Here is an 11,345-nt window from a genome sequence, read left to right as displayed (position 1 = left end):
TTAATAAGTAGTGTTCTTCCCATTACTTGTAACTACTGATTTAAGTAAAAAATTATTCATTATAATTTTGATGGTCCTTGGTCTGCCTACTATAAATGAATACAGCATTTAGAAATGAAAGAAATACTTTTGAATTACTGAATCATAAATTAAGACAGTGATAACTAGTTTCAAAGGTAATGTCTATAGAAACTACTCTTAAAATGAAAGCTGTCCTATCGTTCTAAGAAGTCTCTTGGGAAAAACAATTCATCTCATTTTTCTAAGAATAGGAAGTACTAAAACTTCTCCTCTGGGAAATAGGACTGTGAAATTAGGATATAGAAATCTTCCCATCCATCAGCTAGTAGAGTTTTGAGAATCAGGGCAATTGTGCCAGAGAGGAAGTCAAAACCTCGTGTGGATTTTCATACTCTCAGCATATTTTAGAACCTGTCCTTTCCTTCAGTATGAAGGGGGGGAAATCAACACTAAAATTTCTGGGGAGAGTTTTAATATTTCTATCCATTTGTGAAAGTTCGTTTTATTTAAAGCTACCTCAGGGCTAGTGCAGATAGATGGATGTCCTATTAATTGTTAGGTGATTTCATTCTACAAGGCTCCTGCTGAATTATCAGAAAGATCATACTAATTGGCTCCACTTTTTCCAATGTACAAATCTTTTCATCTTACGTAGAGTAGTAATCATTCAAAATTAGCATAGCTTTAAAAATTACTGATTTAAAACTTCATTTAAATGGATATATCTTATGATTCTTTTATAGTATTTTCTCTCCAGGACTGGTTGAAGGTACTGGAATGTGTTTGTAGCTTATAAAGCAATGCAGTGCAAAGAATATTTGAGTGGTGTCAGAAGATATGGATTCTCACCCAATATCTTCCAGCAATGGCTATTTAACTTCAGGCAAGTCACTTCAGCTAGAGGGTCCATAGTCTTCTCTACTATAAACCAAAAATCTGGCTTAGGTCAGCATTTCCCATGGTGTGTTCTATGGAACACATGTCCTATGAGATATTCCATTGAAAAAAGCATTGCATGGTCGAATGCATTTGGGAAACACTGCAAATTTCTAAGCTGACAGTTACCTCTTAGAAATTCACAGTTCATATTAACATATTAAAACTACTGAAAACCCCTCTAGTTTAGAAACCTGTCGAACTTTACCATTTCTCATTTATTTGATTAAAGGGAATTGTTATTTTTTTGGAATCACGCCTACTAAAATCCTGTGAAACTAGAGTTCCAAAGAACACGCTTTGGTAAATGATGGATTAAGATCCTTTGAGATGCCTGGATGTGTATTACTACTCTTTCTCATACAGGTATTCAGACAGTCCCCTGAAACCTGCTCTTCCTTCTGGGGTCTTTATTTCAGCGAAAGCCACCACTGCCATCCAGTCTGTCTCCCAAACCAGAATCCTGAGGGTCATCCCAAGTGTCTCCCTCTTAGTCACTCCCTCATATCCAATCATACATCAAATCCTGTGGATTCCACATCCTTATTAATTCTCCCATCTAGTCCCTCCTCCCCATTTCACTGCCTCTGCTTTTATGGAGACTGGCAACATATCTCTTCTGGATTGTTCCATCACCTCCTAGTTTACTCTTGTCCCCAGTCTGGTTTCCCTGGTCTCCAAATCACAAACCCAGGTGGGGCTTAAAATACTCCAAAGATTTTATTTTTATTTATTAATAATTAATTAAAATACTCCAAAGATTTTTTGTATAATTTATTATTATATTTCCCAAAGTATCAAGTTCAAACTCCTTAGTTTAGCACATGAGCCCCTTTGTTGATGAGATCCTTTTACCTTTTCCACCCACCGCTTTGACCCTTCTCTCTACCCATCCTGACAAAATGGAACCAACCACACGCAGAGCCTCCAAGGCACGGTGCTCTTTGGTGCCTCTATACCTGCCCTTGTCTGAAATGCTTGTTTCCTCCTTCTTCACCTGGCTAGCTCCTTTCTGTCCCTGAACATTCAGTTCAAGAATCCCCTCCCTCCAGGGAGGCTTTCCTACCTGGGAATGGACTCCATATTCCACCTGTGATTTCTTTGCCACCCTTACTCACTAGACAATGCGCTTTTTGAGGGCAGGAACCATCTTGTCTTGTGTTTCTTGTCTTTGCATTCCTAGGCCTTAGCTGAAGCTCAATAAACCCTTGTTGAATAAATGCATGATTTTATGGTTTAAAGGAACTGATGAGAATCCGCTCACTTTTCTCAATGGCTGAAAGTGAGTGTTTTCTAATTAGCCTTGACCAACCTGAGCACTGAGAGGAGAGAGAGTTAGCGTCCCTGGTGGTGCAGTGGTTAAGAATCCTCCTGCCAATGCAGGGGACACGGGTTCGAGCCCTGGTCCGAGAAGATCCCACATGCCGCGGCGCAACTAAGGCCATGCACCACAATTACTGAGCCTGTGTTCTAGAGCCCACAAGCCACAACTACTGAGCCCGTGTGCCACAACTACTGAAGCCTGCGTGCCTAGAGCCCATGCTCTGCAGCAAGGGAAGCCAGCGCAGTGAGAAGTCCACACACTACAAGGAAGAGTATCCCCCACTCGCCGCAACTAGAGAAAGCACATGGGCAGCAATGAAGACCCAACACAGCCAAAAAAATAAATTAATTAAATAAATTAAAATAAATAAATAAAAACACTCAATGGTCTATTTTTTAAAGGTTTCGATGAAGTGAATATCTTCCCTGTGAAGTTATCACACAGCCTTGTTATAGCAGTTGATAAGAATATGGCATTATTATGTTTTGCACTCAGATATGTATAATTCCAATAAACCTGGTCATGAGGGACACGGGGTGAGAAGCTATAGACACATTTGTATGAATTATCACTTAAAATGTTTAAAGCATTTGTTAATTTAAAAATATTTATTGTGCAATGTACTATGCTAGACATTATGGCAGATATAAGGATGAATAAATTATTGTATTACATTCATTAGAAAAAATCATAACTTACTGAAATAATTATAATTAGAGGTAATGAATGATGAATTCCACAAGAAAGGAACAGAAGGCTATAGGAATTGGTCAGCAGCAGCATCTTCATTTATATGAGATAACATTATTCTACACAAGAATATTAAAGCACCTTCTAGACTTAAAATACAAAACTGCAGGGTTTCCCTAGTGGCGCAGTGGTTGAGAGTCCGCCTGCCGATGCAGGGGACACGGGTTCGTGCCCGGGTCCGAGAGGATCCCACATGCCGGGGAGCGGCTGGGCCCGTGAGCCATGGCCGCGGAGCCTGTGCGTCCGGAGCCTGTGCTCCGCAACGGGAGAGGCCACAACAGTGAGAGGCCCGTGTACCACAAAAAAACCCCAAAAAACCACAAAACTGCAGTTATGTTTCTAAAGTACAGATACCTCAAGTGTGAAATGCAACTAGTAACTGTATTGTATGGTTCTAAATAACCAGTTTGAAACAGATTATGTACCAGTTTGGAACAGATTGTGCAAAAGAGACCAAACCACTTCAAAGTCCTCAAGAATATCTGAAAGAAGGAATGTAATTAACCAATCCAGGATTTGGCCCCAGGACAGAGAAATGAACACTCTGGTTCTTAGAAAGGGAGCCAGGATCTCAAAAATGTACAGTAAATTTTTTGTGAAAATTCCAGATACAGATACTCTTACTTAGCAAGCAGATGGGAAGACATGGAAAAGGAATATTCACTGCAACAAATTCCAGGTCACACTCCGGATTTGTTAATTGTTTCAATGCTGTCAACAAATTTGCTTCGCACGTAAGCAGGCAAAAATGATTTAATTCTAGTTTTTTCTTCCTTTGATCAACTTTAGAAGGTCAAAATAAAGATATCCAAGTCAAGCCTACATCAAATTAAGCAGCATCTGAGTAACTTAGAGCTTGGTGATAAAGAATAGAGTAAGGTGCTATCACTTTACTCCTAAACCATTTCAATAAGGGTGTGTGTGTGTGTGTGTGTGTGTGTGTGTGTGTGTGTGTGTGTGTGTGTGTGTGTGTGTGTGACAGAAATTAAGAACGCAAAATAAGCAAATTGCAAATCTAAAAAGTAATAGAAGCTAATTGAAATGTCCAGTTTCTAAAAGCTTCCTAAAATAGTGCATGAAACTGCAGAGAGAGTCGTTGGCCAGAATGTGATTTCCTAAAAAAGGCCTCACACTGTAACAACGGTCAATTTAAGTGCCTAAGGCCCCATCTGATGGGTTGCTGGAGTCTTGAAATACGCCAGCAGGAAGGTGCACGCATACAAATCCTTGATAGACGTGCTCAAGGCTTCACTATGTCCCAGGGCCCTCGAGAGAGGCCGCTGGACCGGCTTCCAAGGAAAAGCGAGCAGGGGTGGGACAGCACCGTAATTTTCCTCCCTCACTCATTCATTCTCCGATTCACTGGTTCTTGGAGGCGGTTCCCAGGGACGCGCAGAGGAAAGGCGGAGCGCGGGCGGCCCCCGCTGGGTGCGGTCAGGCGCCTGGGGCTTGGGGTGAGCCTGGCGGGCCAGGGGGCGCGGACGGCGGGCGCCCGGGAGGGGCGGGCTGGGCTGCCTGCGCCGGAAGTGAGTGGCGGGTGGCGGGCGGGAGTGGGGGGAGCGAGCGGTCGGGCTCCAGTCGATCAGCCCGGCGGCCGCCCGGCCCTCAGCCCCGCCTTCTGCGTCTCGGCCGGACGCGGCTGCATTCGGATCCGCCGCCGCTGGGCGCTGCGGCCGCCCCGCCCGCCGCGCGCTCCGCCCAGCCCCCGCCGCCGCTGCCAGGGCGGTCGGTCAGTCAGTCAGTCACGGAGCGCGCGGCGCGGGAGCTGCGGACCCTCGCGGCGTCTCCGGAGAAGGAGCGCCGCGCCTGGGGAGGAGGCGGCGGCGGCGGCGGCGGCTGGACGAGCGCGAGCGGCGGCTGCCCAGCCCGGAGCCGCCCCGGAGCCGGGCCCACCAGAGGACCGAGCCGTTGCCACGGTGAGTGCTCAGCCTCGCTCTCGGGCCCGGCCGGGCGCGGGGCTGGGAAGCGCTGCCGTCGCTCCCGCCTCCATTTTCCCGGCGCCCGGCCCCGCCATCCGGGCGCGGTGCGTACGGCCGAGCCTGGGGCGGGGTCGCGGCCGTGGCCGAGGCCGGGGCGGGTCGGATCTTGCCCGGCAGGCGGCCGGCTGATGTTTGGGGGTCGGCGGGGCCTGGGCTGTACCCTGCGCCCCTGGGGGCCGCGACGGAGGGAGACAATGAGATGCAGGGCCGCCTGGGGAGGGTGCGGTTGGGCTTCTCCGACCTGGCACCGGGGACTGGTGGCCCGGGACCGCGGGGAAGGAAAGGACTATTCCCCCGACTAGCCACAGAAACCAGTGATTCGGTGTCTGGGGTTCCCTGGGTTTCAGTGCTCCCCATCTTTCGTAAATGAGTTCAGTGCAGAGATTTAGGAAGGCGGGGCACCTTCTGTGTCTTCTTTCTAATTAAGCAGGCTGAGTAATTACTCCATTGCTTTTGAGCCCATCTCTTCTGCGTCTGTTTGCATTCCCGCCGGAAATCCAAACTGCAGTTCATGCGGGGGAGGCGGAGGGGGGGAGAAGGAAGGCAGTGTAATAGTATTAGGATGGCTTCGTTTTAAGACGGTTTGAAAGATGTGGTTTCTTATTCAGGCGGAGTCTTAGGGTGTCCCCGCGGTGTGAGCTGGAAACCGCGTTAAGTCATTGCTTGTGAGCATGAAGACGTGGCTTAGTATGAAATAAGAGCTTTGGGGAAGCGTGTAAGCGTTACATCAAATGTGACTTGGTTGTGTGTATCTCATATATTCTGTGGGAAGGGCAATTGGGGAAATCTGAGCGAACTGAACGGTTTTCACTTAGCCTCCAGATAAGGGTTGGTGTTAGTCGGCAGCATTTTTCTTGGTGATGTGGAGAGCTGCCACTGTGTGTGAAGTCCGCGGTAAAGGAACAGTGAAGGTAACCAACCGGCTAGGGATGGGGCGTGATGGGGTTATTAAAAGGGTGTTAGTGAATCCGTAGGGATTTTAATTCAGCAAGTATTTATGGAATACTTACTATCAGTTAGGCAGGGTGGGGGACATAAAGTGAACAAAAATGCAGCGTATAGCGGTGGAAAGAGCTCTTTGAAGCCAGGGAAACCAGGGGCGCCGTAAGCACTGGAATTGGCTGGTAGTGTGACGTTGGATAAGCTGTTGAACTCTCAACAGTACGGTTCTCTATCAGTAAAATGGGAATAACTAAGACCACCTGCTTACCTCCCGAGATGGCTGTCAAATGATTAAATGAGATAATGTATGCAAAATGCCTAGCACCTTGCAGGGCACCACGGTGTTTTTAACAAATATTAATTCCTTTTCTCTCTAGCCTACTGCTCCCGAGATTTTCTTGGGGGAAGGTGGGAGAAGAAGTGAATGTAGGTAATTGTAATGCAATGCATTATATAATAAAATGTTGAAGGAGAGGTGCAAAATGGGGAATTGAAGAGGCGAGGGAATAATTCTAAATTGGGAGCACCGGGGGGAAAATTCATGGAAGCTGTGGCATTTAAGTGGAACCTTTAAGGATGGGTAGGATTTCAGCTGATGTAGATGGGCAGGGTGAGGACATTCCTAGTAGAGGTGGAGGAATTGAGGAGGAAGAGCAATGGGGGAAGGGCAAAATTAGAGACACTTAAAGGCTTTTTAGCTCTTGTTGAGTCTGACCTTCAAAGATTGTCTGTTATTTTGCTTTCTGTGTTGTGAATTTACCAGAAACCAGAATTAATCAATTCAAGTTAAATACAGAAATGTCTACAAAGCTCAATACATGATATTTTGGATAAGACATTTTGTGGTATTTGGACTGCTTCTCTCTCCTGTTTGAATTTAATAAAGAATTATTTGTAGCTAGTTCCTTGTGATGAATAATAGTTCTATTTGACAGAAAAAGCCGCTGATATGTCAGAGTCAGAGGTCTTACTAAGATTATATAGTAACTGGCTGAAAGATATGGAGTAGTGGGCATATATTGGGTGTGTCTCAAACTCTTGATCAGTATCGTTTGTTTTCACAAATATTTTAACACTTAATTTTAGGAAGAGGTGTTTTTAACCATTGTCTTTGAAAAGAATTAAAGTGGCTTTTCTTTTGGTTTTGCTACCTTTTGGTTCCCACCCCATGCATAATTATTTATTAGATTAGCATGGTGGATGGCTATCACAATATTACTCACAGATTCTTGGACACACATTATAAAATCTCATGACTTTGCCTTGGTTCTGAAGTAGTTGAATGTCAACATTAGTATTGTTGATCTCAAACACTTATTTTAGGAAAATTAATATTAGCAAAACAAGATATGTGACCTCAAGCAAATCACTTTTCTTGGACTGTCAATTCCTTTACCTATAAAGTGAGAAATTTGGGTTAAATCACTGGTTTTCAATCTGTGTTTTACTGAACTCTAGAACTTTGAAGAGGACCTTCAGAGGTTCTCCAGATGTTTGAGTTTAATTGCATTAAAATTGTTTTAAACCCAGAATAATAAAAAGCAACTACTTTTTGAGATGCACTGTTTTAAGTGCTTTACATGTATTGACTCATTTCATCCTTGCTATAATCCTGTGATGTAGGTTCTGTTAATATGTGAAAAAACAGGCACAGACTACAGAGCTATAAAGTGTCAGAGCTGGGTTTGAAAGCAGGCAGCATAACTCTTAAGCTTGTGTTCTTAACTACATTCCTATATTGCCACCATAATAAAATAAATAACACATGCAATTTTTTTATTGTGGTAAAATATACAACATAAAATTTACCCTTTTAACCATTTTTAATTGTACAGCTCAGTGGTATTAAGTACATTCACATAGCTGTGCAGCCATCATCACTATCCATCTCTAGAACTTTTTCATCCTCTCAAACTGAAACTCTGCCCATTAAACATTAACTCCCCACCTCCTTTCCCTCTGGCCCCTGGTAACCACTTTTCTACTTTGTCTCTGTGATTTTGACTACTCTAGATACTTCATATAAATGGGATCATGCAGTATTTGTTTTTGTCTTGTATCTGGCTTATTTCACTTAGCACAGTATCTTTTTTTTGAATATCAAATTTATTTTTATTTATTTTTGGGGGCATAATTAAACCTTTATTTTATTATTTTTCTTAACATCTTTATTGGAGTATAATTGCTTTACAATGGTGTGTTAGTTTCTGCTTTATAACAAAGTGAATCAGCTATACATATACATATATCCCCATATCCCCTCCCTCTTGCATCTCCCTCCCACCCCTCTAGGTGGTCACAAAGCACTGAGCTGATCTCCCTGTAGCACAGTATCTTTAAGGTTCATCCATGTTGCAGCATGAGTCAGAATTTCATTACTTTTTAAGGCTGAGTAATATTTCATTGCATGTATATACCACATTATACCACATTTTGTTTATTCATCTGTAGATGGACATTTGGTTGTTTCCACCTCTTAGCTGTTGTAATACTGCTCTGAACATTGGTGTAGATAACTCAGGTCCCTGCTTTCCTTAATTTGGGTATATACCCAGAAGTGGAATTGCTGGATCATATGGTAATTCTGTGTTGGCTTTTTGAGGAACTGCCACACCGTTTTCTACAGCAGCTGCAGCATTTTACACTCCTGCCAGCACAAGTGTTTCAGTTTCTCCACATCCTCACCTCAACACTTGTCATTTTCTGTGTTTTTGGTAATAGCCATCCTAATGAGTGTGAAGTGGTATCTCATTGTGGTTTTGATTTGTATTTTTCTAATGATTAGTGATGTCGAGCATCTTTTCATGTACTTGTTGGCCATTTGTGTATCTTCTTTGTAGAAATGTCTATCCAAGTCCTTTGCCAATTTAAAAAATCAGGTTGTTTTACTGTTGCTGAGTTGTAGCAATTCTTTATATACTCTAGGTATTAATCTCAGATCCATGATTTACAAATATTTTCTCTTATTCTGTGGGTTGCCTTTTCACTCTGTTGATAGTGTCCTTTGATGTATAAAAGTTTTTCATTTTAATGATGTCCACTTCATCTATTTTTTCTTTTGTTGCCTTTGCTTTTGGTGTCCAAGAAATCATTGCCAAATCCAACATCATGAAGCTTTTCCCCTGTGTTTTCTTCTAAGAGCTTTATAGTTTTAACTATTATATTTAGCTCTTTGATCCATTTTGAGTTAATACTTGCATATGGTTTTAGGTAAGGGTACAACTTCATCCTTTTGCTTGTGGATATCCAGTTTTTCCAGCACCATTTTTGAAAGAACTGTCCTTTCCCCATTGAATGGTCTTGGCACCCTCGTGTACATATATATAAAATTTTCTCAAATTGAAAACAGTAGTGCTGCATTGGTTACACCTGCTTAATTGGGAGGGGGAAGCATTCCTTAGAATAAAGCTTCTTTTACTGTCTCTGATTATTTGTGAATTTTAAATGGGTAAGGAAAGTGGTAGTTTGCAGTAAGTTTTTTTAAAAACTCAGTCCTGTGCATGTCTATTCATATAGAATTGTCTAAATAGTACATTACTATGGCATATAAACTGCATTTGGTTAAATGACAGGCAAGACTCAAGCCCATTCCTTTGGGGGTGTACTCATCCTGTGTAAGTCAATTTGTTTAGTAACAAATGAACATGTAACGCTAAGTCCTGATATCATGTTACAGTATAGATGTTTTATAGCTCATTGCAAGTTTTAGGTTTTTCTTGTTTGCCTTGTAAGCAGTTTTTAGATATTGTTACTAACTCATTTTGAAAGAAAAATTTCTCATCAATTTAATTGAAGCATATCATGAGACTGCAAAACAAACCATTAAAAGCTACTAAGAAAACAGAACAAGCGCTGCTACCTACTTGCAACTACTTATCTGAGTGAAATAAAAACAAAATTTTACAGAAATAAATGTGTTGCTTAGGTGTCAAGAGTAACATCTCTAACCCTCATTTGTCTCTTTGAGTTTTTAATAAATTATATTTGAACATAAAATGGTATTAGCAGTGCTTTTGCAGTTATATATATTTGCCATGCTGCATAGATTTCTTCTGGAAAAGTTTTGTTGTGAAATATTAGAAATCCCCCAGATTATATGATGTCTAAGCTTCATCCTATGCTCTTATCACTGTTATTTTAAGGTATAGTATTTACCACACTTTGGGGCAGATGTCTTAAAATACATCACTCATAACTTATAAATTGACTTTTTAAAAAGCATATGTTCTGCTATTCATAAAATGTAGATTTTTACTCTGCTTTAGGCAGAGCTACGCATAATGGAGAAATCAAAGAAATAGTTATTCTCCCCTCCAAAATAGAGAGGATACTAGTTTAAGTGCAGGATACCAAGGAATCAGTAGAGAATGTAATTTAAGGGAGCAGAGTGTAAAAAGAAACAGAAGGGACTGGGGTTTGTTGGGCTTGGAAAAGAAGGGACAAGTCATCCCTTTACATGAGAAGAAAAGCAAGATTGCATGGCCCATAATTGATGTCTTGTCATTTGTGTAGCACTAAAAATGTAAGCCCCCTGGTGAAGAATGATGAAATCTGGAGAAAATTAGAACTGTGAACATATTGAATAGGCCCAAATATTGTAGAATTACAATAGTAAGTACAGTTTTTTAATTGTATTTGAAAATTGAATGCTTTTTTGGAAATCACTTTTAGAATGATCTTACTAAGTTTGATATGTTTGAAGAATAGTGTTAGCTAAGTCAGTACAGCAAAATAACTAGCAATGTGACTTGAAAATACAATATATTCTTTATGTATACCAGACTGTATGTGCCTCTATCCATGGTTCCAAGCATAGTTTATTTTCCCTAATTTTTCTAGTCAAAATTCTACTCATCCTTTGAGTCCCAGTTCCATCGCCACACATCTTTGTGAAGCTGTTTGATACTAAGTAGAATTCATTGCCTTCCTCTTCATTTCTCTAGACCTTATTTGATTTGCCCTATATTGTAAATAATTGTATACTGTCTTAAATCCCCGATTCTGGAGTATTGGATCTAGTTTTACTCATCTGAAATGTCTCTCAGTCCCTTAAATATAATAGAAATGCAAAAAAACCGGTTTTTTGTTTGTTTGCTTTTTTCCGGTACGCAGTCCTCTCACTGTTGTGGCCTCTCCCGTTGCGGAGCACAGGCTCCGGACGTGCAGGCTCAGAGGCCATGGCTCACGGGCGCAGCTGCTCCGCGGCATGTGGGATCCTCCCGGACCGGGGCACGAACCCCTGTCCCCTGCATCGGCAGGCGGACTCTCAACCGCTGCACCACCAGGGAAGCCCTAAAAACGGTTTTAATGAGGACTTCCCTGGTGGCACAGTGGTTAAGAATCCGCCTGTCAGTGCAGGGGACACGGGTTCAAGCCCCGGTCCGGGAAGATCC

The 11,345-nt window shown here is 42.2% G+C and overlaps 1 protein-coding gene across 5 annotated transcripts in view; it reads left to right on the top strand.

Moving 5' to 3' along the window:
• Positions 1 to 4,429: 4,429 nt before the first annotated feature.
• The window catches only part of RAPH1 (Ras association (RalGDS/AF-6) and pleckstrin homology domains 1), a 90,669-nt gene continuing 83,753 nt past the window's right edge, over positions 4,430 to 11,345 (top strand). For 2 of the 5 annotated variants that reach the window (XM_067026643.1, XM_067026647.1), the window contains exon 1: positions 5,850 to 5,921. In XM_067026643.1, the coding sequence (XP_066882744.1) occupies positions 5,871 to 5,921 (51 nt within the window). In that variant the 5' untranslated portion in view covers positions 5,850 to 5,870. Of the gene's footprint in view, positions 4,486 to 4,757; positions 4,948 to 5,042; positions 5,055 to 5,849; positions 5,922 to 11,345 lie in introns of those variants that run through there. The other 3 variants (XM_067026645.1, XM_059053365.2, XM_067026646.1) reach the window with 3 other exon arrangements.

The sequence above is a fragment of the Kogia breviceps genome, chromosome 2 (genome assembly GCF_026419965.1).
Source record: "Kogia breviceps isolate mKogBre1 chromosome 2, mKogBre1 haplotype 1, whole genome shotgun sequence".
Lineage (NCBI taxonomy): Eukaryota > Metazoa > Chordata > Mammalia > Artiodactyla > Physeteridae > Kogia > Kogia breviceps.
Note: the sequence above shows the minus strand (reverse complement) of the source record. Positions and strands in the feature narration are given on the sequence as shown.